The 17,254-nt window shown below is 39.7% G+C and overlaps 1 protein-coding gene across 2 annotated transcripts in view; it reads right to left on the bottom strand.

Moving 5' to 3' along the window:
- RUNX1T1 (runt-related transcription factor 1; translocated to, 1 (cyclin D-related)) overlaps nt 1-17,254 on the bottom strand; it is a 92,844-nt gene that overhangs the window by 21,078 nt on the left and 54,512 nt on the right. For both annotated transcript variants that reach the window (XM_009891854.1, XM_009891855.1), the window contains exons 5-8: nt 14,285-14,466; nt 6,123-6,373; nt 4,774-4,859; nt 3,943-4,144 (exon numbers count right to left, since the gene is read on the bottom strand). In XM_009891854.1, the coding sequence (XP_009890156.1) occupies nt 3,943-4,144; nt 4,774-4,859; nt 6,123-6,373; nt 14,285-14,466 (721 nt within the window). The remainder of the gene's footprint in view (nt 1-3,942; nt 4,145-4,773; nt 4,860-6,122; nt 6,374-14,284; nt 14,467-17,254) is intronic.

Raw genomic sequence — 17,254 nt, 5'->3', positions numbered from 1 at the left:
GGGGGATTTGGGTTTCAAGTGTTTTTACGTACATCTTTGCCCTCTAATACATTTTTGTGGCTATTACAACACTCCTTGAACACATGTGAAATTGCATTAAAAATATAGTTGTGCTCTGAGTTAAAAAGAATAAGCAAAAGAAAACTACACAGGTACTGTATTACTGAATCATCCTCAACCATGATCAAGTCAGAACCAAACACTGAGAATACAAACGCGCGATGTTTCTGCAGCTGTAGCCCTATCTAACAGCGTGCAGTTCAGTACGCCACAATCCAGCCCAAACCTCCGGTGCAGCGAGTGGATTAAGAGCAATACTTAATATCATCAGTAACCAGCATTACGGAGGCCTTACATTCTAAAATTACAAGTTCTAAATGTTACTGTGGTATTCCCAGCATTCCCGTTAGCTCATGTTGAGAATATCATGCATATCACAGCAACGCTGATTACCTGCAAATGGCAAAGGAAAGATTTTATAATCACAGCGTGAACAGACATTTATTGGCAGGAATGCCCTGGCTAACACTGAAAGTATGAGGGTGAACAACCTTTGATAAAATATAAAGTAGCTCTGAAAGGGTTAACATTTAAAAATGTATTAAGAAATGGCTAACCGATGTGTTTTTGACAAATTCATACAGTTCTGAGAATCCTGGCGTCCTGAGGCAAATCTTGCAGGTATTGGCACTCTTCAGTTGGAGATTTCAAACTCTATTTTGTAAGATTTCCATTCAGATAAATTCAACAGGCAGAAAATATCAACATTGCTGCAGACCTTCTGATGTGTGCCTACACCACTTATCTAGAGCCACAGCTGCACTCAGGAAGGTTATAGATCTTGTTTATAACCCACGATGTTGAAGAACCCTCATCTTTAATTTATCCGACTGCGTGTAGTTCAGTATACAATGTCTGATATGTGTAATTATTCACTATTAGGATGAAAGTTGCAGTCCTGCCGCAGTATGTACTACTGAAATTCTTCAGCAGAAATGGAGGAGTCAGATGATGTATTATTCACTTCACAGACCATCACAGTTCATCAAGTGAATATATATAAAGTCTAAGTCATTTTTAGACTTTCATAAACATGTATTATTCAGACTGAAAAGAATGGACCCATCTTACCCTCAACACACTCTCAGAGAATAATGAGAGCTTGTAACCTGTTGTAGCTGGCTAATGCGTGTATTGGATTACACTGCATTAAAATGAATTATCAAATATTTCATTTGATTTCTTAATTAAAAATATCAACAGAAAACTATCGATCAGATACTGTGAACTGTCAAGCTCAACATGATTTACAGGGATGTCAAATTAAAAGAAGCACAAAAATCCTTGATAGAAAAATACTGTCTGCTTGTTCAAAATGATGACCAGAATTTTCTTCAATTTCTTTTGGACTCAAACTATCTATGCTAAATTTCAGCTCAGAGATCTTCAGCAAGAGCTATCTATGAAGACCGTGGCATAATGTTTATAGTGAGAACTTATCACTTCAGTGATGATATTTTAATCGTAAAGAAAAAGAAACAAAGGCACAGACAATGTAGCCATATGGTCCCCTTATTTTTTCCTCTTGCTAGTGGAGATGACAAGATGGATTTAAAGGGTAGATTACCTCCTTAAAAAAAATACAAAGGGGAATCACTGACATTTAGAATCCCTGCAGCAAAAAACAATATTTACATGTTGCAGCACTTTAATTAAAATATTGAAGGAATTTTTCAACATCTTTCTCCTCATTTCAAAACTAAAATAAAAAGCCCTACGCAGAACAGCATCTCAAGGCTCACAGACACTGCTTCAATTTTATTATACCTCTCAATGTTAGGAGTTTCCATTTTGTTAACTAGGTTACTACCAGATTTGAGGAAATATAAGGATTACCTTTCCATAGACTCCAAAGTCAGTATTTCGTGCCTTATATATCAAGACATAAAAACATTTCTTATCAATATTTATGACTGACATGGATGCTACATCACTGAAGTGATGCAAGTTTCATGTCCATGAGTCTTGGGAAGTACTTTTTAAAGCCAAATAACCAAAATGGACATGTTGAAATTGAAATGGACTCATTCCAACCAGTTCATTTGTACCCATAGTACCGCACAGGTGACTGGTGTGTCCAATGCCGAAGGCTGTTGCCATATAACGTCTTTTTAAGCAAACAGACTTTACTGTTTCCCAGAATTAATCTTGAGAAATGCACAAACAAAATGATAATATAGGAATCTAATTGTACGTTTGATCTCCATTTTATCTTTTGTTGCTGTTGTTGTGGTTATGGGTGTTTTTCTTGGATTGTGCTAGTATCTATAAAGTTTTGATGAATGTCTTGAGTTCCAGTTTCTTTGGGGAAATTATTAAAACCCAGTTTCCTTTCTATTTTTTTACCGACTAACTATACTTACAAGCACCATGGCCCGGGTCTTTTTGCACCATAGCTTTACTAGAGAAGGGTGACACTTCTTTTGATCTAGGGGCTTCCTCACAAGTGTTCTTCCCGAAGCTGCAGATGTGATCGACATTTCAGATGCCATATTTATGAGTCTTTCTTTACATTACATTTAACTCTATTCGTACAAGCCATTACCTGAATGCTTCTTTCTGAGAAGGGCTCCTCTAGGGAATAGACTTATTAGTGAAGTTGGGAACAGCATTTCCATAACAATTCCTTTCACCGACTGAAGCTAATTTATAGAGCTATTGGCTCAGATCATTTGACACAAACAAGAAAAAAGGTATGTTTGTCATCAAGAGGCACTAAATATTACAGTAAGAACTCTAGAGATTTACCAAGAGGAAGATGGAGAGAGCGTTAGATTTGTCATTCTGTTTTTCTATTTGCAATTAAATAAGTTGTAGGTTTTATAAGTTATTCTTAAGGGCAAAAGCAAAACACAGCTTTAAATAAAATACAGTTGCAAAATAATGCACCCATTCAATTCTACTAATGACCACAGTTTATGATGGTTTTATGTAGACAGCATTCAATATGGACAAGTTATTTTTTTAAAGATAAATATTATTCAAGCAATCACAGTTTGCTGTTCTCTTCAAAAGACCGGAGAACAATAAAAAGGCATCACCAAGATGTGTTTCTTTACCACACCTGCCATAAAAGTGAGGGGATGGGGGTAGAAGCAGTATGTTACAGAAAGCATACAAAATAAAAGCTTGTTTCTACACAGCACAGTCATCTTGGAGTAGTTGTGTGAGGCGTCGTGTGAGTGTGACTGTGAAGGTCTGCAGAGCGTGAATGTCCAACTGCTTGGTCTGCTCCTCATAAGTGAAGCACCTTGAGCTGACTTCTGAGCAGCTCCATGTAACTACACAGTGAGCAGTACCCAAAACTAGCTCAGACACAGCTGAATGAGCTGCAGCAGTGCACACATCATGCGTGCATGACTGTGAGCATCCCAGATGTTGTTTCTTTCTTATACAGAAACCAAGTACAGCTAAGAAGTGCCCATATCTTTATATCTCCCTTCATTTTCTTAGAAAGACAACTTACAAGTTAAGTAATTTGATTGGAGAAGGTGAAAGCCCCTGGTTTCACAGTGCTAACAATCCAGAAGCACCTACAGATTTCCTTAATAAAGCAGGCAAGGAAGGGAGAAGGAAGGGACAGAGTCAGGGCACATCGTACTGCTCTGCCATCCCTATGTGACAGTCTGTCCTCCCTCCCCACCGCTCTCAGACATTGCTGAATGGAAAGCAAATTACCAAGCATCACCCAAAAACCCAAGCCATTCCACTTGGAAACATGACTATTAGGGCACAAGTTATAGTTAATTCAGCAGTCAGCAGAGAGGAATATTTCACCACCATCACAGAAGAAGAATCAGAAGAACAAATACGAACTTCTAATCTAGCACTTAGCTGAGCTGAAAGAGGACCGGTAAACAATTTTTAATGGGGATACTGTACCTAGTGTAACTGGATCTGGATTCACTGGACTCTGCTGTCTGGAATGACTACTGCTGCTGTTACCGCCTTTTTTTAAATCTTCCGCATCACTGTACCGCCGTATCCAGTAATTAAGCTCCTCACGGTCTGCTTCTTGACATCGCCGTAGTACAGTGAGAGATCGCCTAGTTTTTTCCACCATGTCCATTATACAGTTTAACAGCTATTCACAGTGGTGGATGGAACAGAGGAACAAAAAAAAAAGCATTTTATTCATAAACCAACAAAAAAAAAAAAGAAAACATTAATGTGCTGAGTGCCTGGGATTTAATAATGAAGGAGTCTCTTCCTGTTATCTTAGATACTGCTGAAAAATTCTAGTCTTAAGAATGACAGTCCCTTCCTGTTTAACTGGTGATCCTAAATGGTACAGATACGGATTTCTGGGGGAAAGGGCCAAGACAAGGAGGAAAAGACTGAACAGACTGTAGTACCACCACCAGTATCATGGCTCCACAGAGGTCAGGAGACCTGGTCCAGAACTGATGCCTACAAGTGTTGTAAGAGCTAATAAATTCAAAGAACAAATCCAATGTGTCCCAGATGCAGGGTTTATAGAGCAGAGTCCATTCCCCTTTTGGCAGCCTTTAATAATGAGGATACTGCAGTTGGCGCTTAACAGCAAGGCCTGATATGAGCTACCTAATGGGGAACATCAAGCCCTCTGATTTAATCACCAAGGCTTGCAAAATTTGTCCTTGGATTCAGATTTGTTTGAAAAGAAACATTTTAAATTCCTATCTTAGAAGGGCTCATTTCAGACAATTATACATGAGTACATTCAGCCCTTACATGATCAAGGTGTTTCCATTCTTCTGCCCATTCTCTGTCTGTTAGCCTGTGATCAATCATTTCTTCTTGACGTGTGCCATGCAACCCTGCCAAAAAAAAGCAAATCATGTTTACAATGTTGGGAGTCTGGGGTGGTAAGAGTCTAACAGACAAATCGTACATTACCTGGTCCACAAAAATAAATGGATGCTTAAAAACTTTGCTTTAAGTTCTGTTTAGCACCTCTCCCCACACAAGATGCTACTGTTTTACTAACATTTAATGTCTTCAGTTCTGCAAGTTCTGTAGGTTGCAAGATGACCTCTCAAAAATGGACACCACCCTTTCTGACTTTACACAATTGTCACATATATATATAAAAACACATATAATATAATACCATATATAATTTTTCATTTGCACTACTTGAAGAAGTCTGCAAGACAATTATTTGGTAACTCAATGTATCGAATACTAGCTGTACTTCAAAGAGTTGAAAAAATATTAGTATAAACTCAATGTTATTTCACTAAATGCAGTAATTACTACCATGTCAACAGAGCATCATTAAGGGTTCATCCCTTCACAGATGTTTAAACAACATGTGTTTAAAATGTAGCACATATATCAGAGCAGCTGACAACATGATACAACCAAACCAGTATTTATTATCAACACTCAAGAGGAACCGACACTTGCTCCTTGTTTAGCCTCCTCTATACAGATGCTGAATATTTGTGAATGCTCCTCTTTTATTGGACATTTGTTTAAAACAAAGAAGAATAGCAAGTGCAGATGTGACAGAAGCAAGCCAGGCAAATCCAGGAGCATCACACATTCCATTACACTGAAATGTGCTGCAAGGGCAGCCCTGTGCGGGATGTAGTTGGTGCTTCTGCTGTTCGCATCCTCTGCAGACATCCCCACGCAGCAGCGCGCTCCTGAGGTGCCACACATGAAACACTTCTCCAGAGGCTAATAACTTTCCCCTAGTCTAAGCTGAAACCAAGCGTTGAACACTGTTATCATCACAAATGTGGCATTAGAAGAAAAATAAAAGGCTCTACCTATCCTTGCCTGCCAGACACCTGAGTGTCCATGTCATCTACGCAGCTGTAAAAGCACGAGTTCCTCCTCCTTCTGACATGCTGTAGTGTAGCAAAGACACGATTCAATCCACTTTTACAAACATACATCTGAAATAAGGCCATTAGAATAAGGCCATTAGATGGACAAACAGCTACAAAGGCGACATTGGAATGGCAGGTAGATTTAAACAGCAAAAAACCCACCCTTGTTCACAATACAGAATGTAATTACAAGGAGAAGAGAAACCTAAAAAAACAATGCAGAAGATCAACATGCCTTACCCATAGGTCTGTTTCTGTCCCTGAGGTCCCTGTGATTGGGGTGTCTGTATGAGTCCCTGTAGTGGTGGGCAATGGCCATATCATCCAAACGATAATGCTGAGGTGGAGGTGGGGTGGGATGAGGCAGACCATTGGGCTGATAAGATAAGCCATTATTTGGACTGTACCGCTGGCCTGGGCTAATAGTGCAGGGCCGCTTGCTTGGATGCTCTGAGTGCAAAGGCTCTCTGTCAAAGCCATTTTCTTTGGTTCTGAAAAACAAAGCAAAGGAATTTTAATTCCCTTAGTGAGCAGAGCTGTTGAGGAACACGCACCCCCACCTACACGTGCAGCTTCAGGAACTAAAGCTTGTTCTTTCACTTTGCTCCAAGTGTGTGGCGTTGCAGAACATTTCATAACACTGCTCATTCAGAATATACAAAGGACACATTCTCCTTGTCTAACTATCCCTGTAACTTGAGAAATACGAGCAGGGTGAGCCTTCTGACGGAGCGGCTTGAAGAGCCAGGCTGGAGAGCGAGCAGCAGTCACTGATATCACCCGCTGGCGGGATGGATACACACGTAATTGCAGAGCTGAAACAATCAACAGACACATGAAGCTAGAGGCTGAGAAATTCCTACTTTCAGTAGTGCTATAGTATATAGTGATTAGGGGAAATTTGCAGTTAAAGGAATGTGTGGTTTTTTCAACAGGATAGCATATATAGTATTAAGGCAGTACATGTTATTGTGCTCAAGGTCAGTTATATGAGGATGAGTTCCCATCAAGATCAGTGAGATCTTTGAGATCACACTAAGACTTTGGGCAAGAATTACTCAGGATGATGAGAAATGCTTCTTTCAGGGATTTTTGTACCATCTGGGCTATTTTAGTCAAAGGTGCTGTACCTGTCATTAATTTTGCAGGAAGACGTGGTTAGATTCAAGTTTTCAACATGTAAGATTTCCCACTCCCACTACTCTTAGACAGGGGTTTTATGCTCAGGCAACTTTGAGGAGTTATCAGGGAGAAGGGCAGATTTTTACTTTATAGATACTCAATTCAATTTTTACTTTATAGATACTCAATTCAATTCATAATCAGCTATTTACAAAGAAGTCTCTACTTCGGTAGAGACTCTCTCTACCTGAGAACTTGGAATTCATACTGAATTATCTTTCCATTAAAATAAAAAAGAAAGGCTAGAGTTACTTCAACTCCTTTTAGGGAAGATTCGTTTCACTGAACTGGGGCGGGGGGGAGTTGTTACCACTGGAATAAACAAAACCTACAAAATACTAGCTTTGAACAGAAAGATTATTAGATATAAATATTGCACATTGTTGAGGTTACATCTCTCCCTCCAAAAACCTTCATTAAACAGCTGATACATTCCAGCCTTTTTTAAAGAGAACTTTCTCCTCTGTGATTTATGGATGCCATAATACCTCTTCCTAATAATAACACAATTTTTTGTCACTTTGACAGGAAGGTAAATTTGATTTAATTTTCTTTTTTGCCTGCTGTTAAAACCAACTGCCCTTCAACAAACCCTCCCCCACAAACCAAGCAACCTCCAGGGACTGTCTCTGGAGAAACACTCAATGTATTAAATGTTGCCCTTCTATAGGTTCTCCTTTAATGTCAATTAAAGGAAGGATGAAACCAAATCTTTGCCAATATCCACAGGGACAGAGGATCAAAGTAAGATCTTGTAATTACCAGCAGGAAATGAAAAGACAGGTTCCACCGTTTTCAGAAGGAGTAAAGAGATTTTCCAGGGACCTCACCACAATCACCAATGCCAGAGAGGCTGCAGGTATATCTATTTCATTATACCTTAACTTGGCAAAGAGGGGAGAATCTTTCACCAATACAGCAGGGCAGCTGTTCTAATTTTGGGCAGAGATATAAAAGATATACTTAGTTGAAGTAGAGTATGTACCTTGTTCCAAAGTAAAGGCAGTATGGCTTTGAAAACTCCTAATCAGGAAAACCTGAAGACCATCATGTATTTTTAATGGCTTTTGGCATGATGGAACTGCTTGCAACAACTCCCAATGGGTAATGATGTTTTTCACAGCTCTCCAAGACAAGTTTTGTATTTAGTTGCTGGTGTGTGTTTCCTTTGCACACATCTACTCACACACTATGTCCAGGTCTTTCAATTGTAAAAATAATATGCAAGCAAAATATGGAATTTCCTGTATGTACGAGCCAAGCTATTCATTTGCCAAAGTTCTTTAGTGGTACAGTTAGAAAGATCTCTAACAAAGATGGGGGGGGAATCAGAAACAGTAAGTAATTAAATAACTACACTGACTTTTTTTGATCATTCAGTGTAGGAGAAGCAAACCAGAAAACTGGGACAAGTAGGAATCCAGTTTTCCCTCTCTGAACTGTAATTAGATGTTAAAATCATATATTCTCATATAAATATCCATATTTGCACCTTACTGTACAGGTACATCTGTGTTTTCTTAAGGAATGCTTTATACTTAACTAACTTAACTGGAATGAACTGCATTATCTTGGACAACACACCAACATATCCATTTTTGTCTAGGACCCTGAGTTTAACTAACATAGAAATTACCATTACCATTGAAAACACATTTACTGAAATGAAATTCCTATTTTTCCTATTATACTGGATAATGGCCGTTGGGTGTTTTCTGTGTGTTGAAATCTTAATTCTACAATTTGTTGTTATATTTTCTGCGCTGGCCAAATTAACAACTTAGCAGAATACCAGAATGAGGCTGTATATTAACTCATTTACTGTTTTTGACCATATAAAGTACATAAAAAGGTAGTAATTTTTAAAGTCTCATCAGAACAGGAATCGCTGGCAAATTTACTGTATCTGAATAGAGCGATAAAACACAGACAGTTGAGTACTGAAGAGGACATAATTCAAATGCCCTGAACTCAAACTACTATTCTGCTTCTGATCTCAGTCCTACTCATTATTTCGGGTCTCACCCCCTTGGGACAACATCATTTCCCCAGGTGCCTGAGGAATCACTCTTGTTTCACAGTAACTGGCAGACCCGTATGAGTACTAGTTCCAAATCCAAACCCCCCACAATTTTCATCTGGTTTAATCCGATTTTTATCCGATTCATCCAATTTTGCAAAGCAACAACAAGCTGTAGACAGGAAATAGCATTAAATGTGCATTGTAGGAAGCTTAACTGACACATTTTTCTTATTTTTCTTTTTCTTGCTCTTGTTGGTCACATCTCCCTTGATGTGCACATAAATCGGCACTGTCATTTGGAAAATTGGCAGTACGATAAAGATGAGGTCCTTCAGCTATAAACATGCAGGGAGTCATTTTACTTGGTGCCATGATATACTCAGATTAAAGATACCAGAATAGATCCTAGTCATTATTCTGTACCCATTTAACACACTTTATGTTGTTTGTAAGTCACCATTTCAGTTTTAAATTATTGCAATTTATGGATAATTTCCTGGGTAGGAAATCTGACCATGCAAAACTGCCTTGGCTGGAAAATTAAGTTTCACCCAATCAAGAGTATTACACCAATTTCAAAGAACACTGAGGTCAGCTTGCGAGAAGGAGGCAAAGCTGTTCATCTGTTATTTGGTCAAGATGTTTTGATTTAAATTGGACTTCCACCAATAAAGTCTTGATGACCAAAGATGTGATAATGTTTTGTTGAATAAAATACTTATTTTGTTTATAATACTGCGTTGCAGAAAAGATTAATATTCCCTTGCTAACAGGTCATATTAAGAAAATTTGTTTAAGATTCCTCATAATTATTCGTGGCTTGTAAGAGGCATCACTATAAGAGCTGTGAGCATCCTTCACCTTATTGAGATGTGTAGGAACTTCTTAAAATAGAAAGATTTGCCTAATAGAATTATCAAAGCTGGTCCCTGTTTCCAGTTACCTTCAACATGAATTCATCGCCAGGGGTGCCAGGGTACAGCAAGCCAGCAGTACTATCTAAAGTCACAAAACAATCATGGCCACTTTTGTTTTGTAGAGATATCCCAACAGATTTTTTTTCTTAAAAATGACCTATATCCACTTTGTAGGCAGCTGTCATAAATATAGTCGCTGCATGGCATGCTCATGTGCCATACAACCCTTCCCAGCAAGCTCAAAGGATGACTAATTAACAAAAAGTCTTTTGTACTTAGTGTATTTAAAATCATGTTAATTATAACTAAGCATTCATTTACCAAAATAAAAACTCACATTGGTCCAAGTTCCTTTGCTTTTACTACAGTAGAATGTAAACTCCAAAAGTCGTAAACAAAACATAGTGAATACTTTGTTCATGACATGTCATGAACAAATTACCAAAATGTGTTGTCTCCTCAGGTGTCAGTTTTTCTCTCTTGCAGTGACTGATGGTTCCCAGTGTTATTACAGAAACAGATTGATCTTTTTAATGAGCTAGTTTAATAGACTCCAAAATCTCACCGTGGCTGCTCATCCGTGTCAGACCATATGCACCAAGAAAACATTCAGTAAAACACGAAGCTCTGCTGTCAGATTGCTCTATAAAACCTCACATACAGTAGATTTGGATATGCAGATAAATAACTGGAATTAGAAAATGCATATGCAAAAAAAGGTTCTGAACTTATAAGCAGAAAAAATTACTGTACGTGGATTTTTTTTTAACAAAAAATCACAAGGTGGATACGGTTATGTGCCACACGCATTCCACTTCCTTTGCCTAATTCCTTGTTGATTTCACCTCTGTTGGAATCAACGGTATGCAGTTACCCATGCCCAAAAGAAAAATGTAAATATGGAAGAATGTGTGTATATATATTTCTAATACATATGTGTACGTATCATATACACACACACCCCCATATGAGATACATGTATGTATTACATACACATTATACACAATGTGCATGTGTGTGTGTATCTATATCTCTCATATCCCTTGGGAAGTGGAAAAGAGACCACAATTTAATTTAGTGAGACATACCTCCAAACAAAATTATTCCAACTGCATTTAGTTCCCCTAGAAAGATGTTGCCTTTTAGCCATTTTTTTCCATATTCTAGCAACAGAGTCACAGCCCTCCTCTTAAAGGATGCCTCTTATCTTCTGCTGTATTTCTGTTAGTACATTTGAAAACTGCTTAGGTATCTACACAAAACGTGTATTAATTTCCATATGTTTCCTCATGCTCCTCTGTAAACAATTAAAATAATTAATAGTGTAATGAGTATAAAGCCAGACAAGTATTTGGTTTCAATACTCACTCAGCCTAGGCATGCTCTGCCTCTGAGGACAGTTTTTTGTGGTTGATTTACTTACATTATCCAAATTAAAAGGTATGCGAACTCCCAATCCATAAATTTAAGAATCTTTCCAACAGGATCTTATTCTTTTTACTAAATCTGTAGTACAAATGGTTCTTGAGTCCATGAGACAACTCCACTGAACTTGGTTCAGCCAAAACTATCGTATGAGTTTATTTTTTTCTATATAGCTTTAACCATAGTAAATGGAGAAATAGGTGTGACTGACCAGTGACGGGGTGGTTGGATACTGAAAAAAACAATTAAATTTTTAAGCTCAAGGCACCATCCAATGGCTGAGCTGGGCAGTCTTCCCAGGTCTTTCATGACAGCAAAGAATCACAGGGTCAAAGAAGAAAGGATGGGTTTTTCTGAACCGCCACTTCCCCAGAACTAAGGAGCCTAATTTCAAGCAGCGATTGACACAGGCTGCCGGTCGACAGCTTTGGCCCCTCGGAGTGTGGCAGGCCAGTGGGACACTCTGCATTACAGCCCCTCCCTGGACCCTGGGAATTCAAACGCAGCATCTTACCCACAGCACTGGAAGTTAAACTGTCTACCCCTCGCCCCAAAAGCTGCATTACTACATGGAGAAGAACTGAAGAATCCCCAAGCTGGATGAAGCCTAAAAGAGACTTCAGTTGTGAAGGCAAAGGCACTGGCTCCTGAGCAGAGACTTCTGAGTTTCAAGAGCACCTATGTTTTAACTAAAAAGAAACACTGACAAAAAAAAAATCCATAAACCAGACTTAAATCCCTCTAGGTCTAGCCTTAGTTTTAATTAAAAGATGAAGGCTGACTTTAAAAATCCAATATTCTTCTTTTTTCCGATCTGCAGTCCCCTTATGGTTTTCTCCTCTTTGCTATAAGACCAATACAGAATCTTTCATTACTAAGTTCTTGTACCAGGCTTTACCCACACCAGCCATCCCCTCCCTCCCATGACTGAAGCTACCATAGGTGGGACTGCACCTCCAACAAAATAACTGAAATTCAGCACTGTCAAACTGGGTCTGAAAGAGAGGAAGTATTATTCCAGAACACTAAGGTACGAAAACAAAGGAAATATTACCCGTTTTTCCTTTGTGACCCTATGGGAGAAGGGAGAAACACCACTCTCTATTAGTAGGGAAAAAAGTGAGCGAGGGCTGTCAGGAGAAGGCACATCCCTCTTCTCTGTATTCTCTGCCAAGCAAGACCTCATGGGCTTACAATTCAATGTGTGTCTATCTACTTGTAGGAAAAATACCATGTCTGCTATCAACATTGGGCTACAACATGCTGATACTTAAGTTATTCACAAGATGCACAAGATTTTAAGAACCCTTTTTTACAGACATTTTGGTACACCACTCTGCAAACACTGAGGATATGCAGCAGAACTGCCCCAGGGAGCTAAATTTCAGCTTTGGAAATGTTATCTCTTTGCACAGAGTAAGTGACTACATGGAAAATATCTGAAAATTAATCATCTTTCATGCATGCAGTTAGCAGGTTTGTGTTAACACCGATGGCTGTTTCAGTTTGGTGTAGTTGTCAGGAAAAAAATGGTGAAAAGAGGATACACAGAAAAGGGCTTCTCTGCTGTTACCTTTATTTTCTTGCTGGTCCATAGGGATTTCCCTGAAACACAATCTAAAGCAAGTCAATTTCAAATACTTTCACATTTTTGTCTACCTAATGGCTATGTTACTTTACGTTTGACTGTTCACTTCTGGCTATCAGTAGCCTAAAGTTTTCCTATGCAGACATTTTCAAGGTCTTGCATCTACATCATGAACATCTCACTTTCATACAAACTGAAATATTTGGTGTTGAATTTTTGTCTACCACCATCACGAACTTTCAGACTTCATTTTCTCCATAGGCTTTGTGCTATCGTGGCCTGTCCCTACAAAAAAATGTCACCTGTACAAACTTGTAAACCTTCTTGACTTTGCAAATCTTCACCTTTTTCATTTAAAAGACACCCAGAACACTCGCCATGCCTTGTGCATGCAGGTAGAAGCATTTGGCAGAACACTATTATAAAAGTTCTCCACACTATAAAATCCATGGCAAACAAAACTAAGAAAAATCCAACATTTGGGCCTCAAGAAGGTAATATTTATATGCTAGCTGAATTTCTAACACTATCACAGGAAGACAGTTAAAAATAAATAACCACAAGAGTCATTTAACTGTAACACTAAACAAAGAACTTTATTCGAATAAAAAAAGGAGAAAAATGTTCCATATCTCTAAAACTATGGTAATTTGCACACACGCACTCACTCACCCTGTTTTGGCACAGACTCTTTCTCAGCCTAACAATAAAACAGATTTCAGTGAACATTTCTCCTGTTTGGAAGAAATATCCTTACGCATTTTGGATATATGGATATGAAAACACAGCACAGCAGAAGGAGTCTAAGCCCTGACTGCCCTGTGGAGCTTGCCTTGTCCTTCCCAATACGAGTGCCTACCCACTTTCCCCACATTTACTGTTTAATCCAAAAAAACCTCAAAGACCAAGGACTTGAATATGGAGCTGGAGTGATCTGCTGCTCATCACTTTATGCCGTACAAAAGCACTATGCACCAAAAAATTAGTACGGTACTGGCTGGTCGGTTTTATTTCTGTGTAGATATGACCATGGTGTGTCCCCAGGCTGCCTGAGCCGATGTACGAATATATACATTACACACACGCGCATACACACACACACACACACACACACACAGAGGCCATTTGGCCACTGCACAGCTGTAATGAGGGCAGGACCTGCACCCAAGGACCACCATCCCAGTTCCCCCCAGGCTCTCACCCACACGCTCCCCCCTTGCTAGTGGAGCTCTTCCCAGCGGGCTGCGGAAGGTGCGGCGGTGCTCACCTGTCTGGAGTTCGCCTCTTCCCGTTTTCGTTCACATCGAGAAGCAGCTCTGAGGAGTCAACAGGTGAGGTGGTGCTGGCATCCAGAAGCAGCTGTTCGTGCTGGGCGAGGTACTGGGCTGGGTTCTGCTTGGCTAGCCTGGCACAGTGCAGCAGCTCCCGCTGCAGCAGGGGCAGATTGGCCTGCAAGAGCATCGCGCACGTTAAGGGGGTGACTTGCAGGCAGTTTCAACAGAGACAAAGCAGGAAAAAATCAGAAATCAAAAGGCGAGCCTGCTCTGGGATGAACCGGTTGGCAAGCATCCTCAACTAGGTTTGTTATGGTTAGCTGCCAGAAAGCAGGCAGCTTCTTCACAGGGTCAGGTCATGGCTGTGGTACGTACGTACAGAAGGATAGGAGTTTACTTATGAAAATGGTAAATAAAACTGCAAACACTGTGACAAACTAGGTCTGAGCTCCACGTCTTTAAAAGTGGAAAAAGCACTGCTCTGGCTGACTTCGTTTCCTTTCTTACCATCCAAAATGAATGCAGGCTGAATATGAGCCGGCAGTGTGCCCAGGTGGCCAAGAAGGCCAACAGCATCCTGGCCTGTATCAGGAATAGTTTGGTGAGCAGGACGAGGGAAGGGATCGTCCCCCTGTACTCAGCACTGGTGAGGCCCCACCTCTAGTACTGTGTTCAGTTTTGGGCCCCTCACTACAAGAAGGACATTGAGGTGTTGGAGCGTGTCCAGAGGAGGGCAACAAAGCTGGTGAGGACAAGCCCTATGAGGAACGACTGAGGGAACTGGGGTTGTTCAGCCTGGAGAAGAGGAGGCTGAGGGGAGACCTTATCACCCTCTACAACTACCTGAAAGGAGGTTGTAGAGAGGTGGGGGCTGACCTCTTCTCCCTGGTCAAAAGTGATAGGACGAGAGGAAATGGGTTCAAGTTATGTCAGACGAGGGTTAGATTAGATATTAGGAGATTTTTTTTCACTGAAAGGGTTATTAAACATTGGAATAGGCTGCCCAGGGAGGGGCTGGCTTTGCCATCCCTGGAGGTGTTTAAAAAAAGGGTAGATGTGGTACTTAGGAACATGGTTGAGAAGTGGTTTTGTCAGGGGAGGTTGATGGTTGGACTTGATGATCTTAAAGGTCCCTTCCAACCTCAGCAATTCTATGATTCTATGAAAACTTGAGTTCCTAAGGAGCAGCAGTTTTCAAGAAGTGACAAACCTTCTTCAATATTTCTTTCCCATTCAAACTGCAGTTAGTACTTAGAAATTGTTTGAAACCATAGGATCTACGGCTCTACCAGTTGCCTCAATCACCATCCTTCAACAGGCTTGGGGAGAACAGGATTGCCCTCAGCTTTCCCAGCACACTTGCAGTTAATACATTATGATAAAGATTACAACAAAATCTCATGTTCCAGAGCTTCAGTTAGTCACTCATAGGGCTACAATCCTTCTCCTAGCCAGGTGTACCAGAAGTATTTCTAACCTTCCTCTCAGGGTCCCAATGGGACTTGGGTCATGGGCTGGAGAGTACCAGGACTCGGACACAGAGAATTGAAAATGCTCATTGATCCCCAGGTGGCGCATTTTGCTCATCTGCTGGGGTCATATTAGTCACACTTCTTGCTAGATGTGGGACCCAGGTGGAACTGTATGTCCTTCCCATCGGAGCAGACAGTTACACATCCTGGGAAGCATCTTCCTTTCTTTGCAGCGTACGCATGTATCAATACAAAGATAGTCCAGTCATTTCTTACCTACTTATTTGTGCCATACGGTGATGTGCCCTGACCTCTCGAGTTCCATGCCTAGTGCACAACGATTTGTTGCACGGGGATTTTCAAGTATTGGATTAAATTTCATAACCTTTAGTAACTAGAGATAAGACAAAGAACTCCAATAGAAAAAAAAAAACAAAACAAAAAAAACCCACCAAAACAAAACAAACCAGCAATTGCTATCACTTATTCATCTAAGGATGGGAGGACAGCCGACTGTGGAACATGAAGTCTTTTCAGACTTCCACAGAACACAGCTCTTTTGTGAAAGTACCAAAGAAATACCTTTGGTTATTATCTGTCACATTTTTGTCCAGGGCTACCAGGTACCAGTGAGAGATACTGCTTTTGTGAGCAGGGTTTTTCACTTGTTTTAATTTGATCGTTATTATTTTAAAGTTTACACAGAATCAAAGTCAAGACATCCATCCATCTAAACTGCCACACGTGGCAGAAAATGATTGGAGAAGTTTACATATATTTACAAATAAAATATTATCAGACCTAAGATTTTAATAGTGACACATACTTGGAAGATGTATCATCACATCTCAGCATTCCTGTGAGGTAGAAATGCAAAGTCCCCGCTTTGCAGGTCAGAAATCAAGGAAAAACAACACATTTGCTTCCCTTATCTGCTATCACAAATGGGAGAGACCTATTTAATACATGGACGCTCCTGGAGACAACTAAATTTTGAACTGGCTAGCAAAACCCTTGATTTATTTCACTTGTTTTCCCTCTCGCAAAGAAATATTCATTCTTGCTCTTTAACCATAAACATGGAGATTTGCAGTTACAGGTATTATTTATCGTAAATTGATCGAACATGTTTTCTGTGCACAGAAGAGTTGTGAACAACTTTTAATGTATTTATTAAACATTGATCTACTCAGTTTCTTAATGTTTTAGAAGTTATTACAGAAAACTGTGAATTCCATACCTCATAATTTAGCAATGGACTCTTGGGTTTAAAATGGCATCAAGCAACGTTTGGACACAAACTCAAAGTGAAGAAAAGCAGTATTTGAAAACATTTAAGTTCAACACAACTACTATCAATCTGCTCAAGACATTATGCTAAACAAACTTGATCAAACTATATAGTAAAAAATAATTGGTTTTTTGAAAGAAAGAGAATCAGGACCTCTCTATGGCTAGGGTGAAGTGTAGAGACTGCTTCTGGTCACCATG

Source organism: Charadrius vociferus, unplaced genomic scaffold (assembly GCF_000708025.1).
Source record: "Charadrius vociferus isolate BGI_N301 unplaced genomic scaffold, ASM70802v2 scaffold15, whole genome shotgun sequence".
NCBI classification, from domain to species: Eukaryota; Metazoa; Chordata; class Aves; order Charadriiformes; family Charadriidae; genus Charadrius; species Charadrius vociferus.
This window is presented reverse-complemented; position numbering and strand designations above follow the sequence as displayed.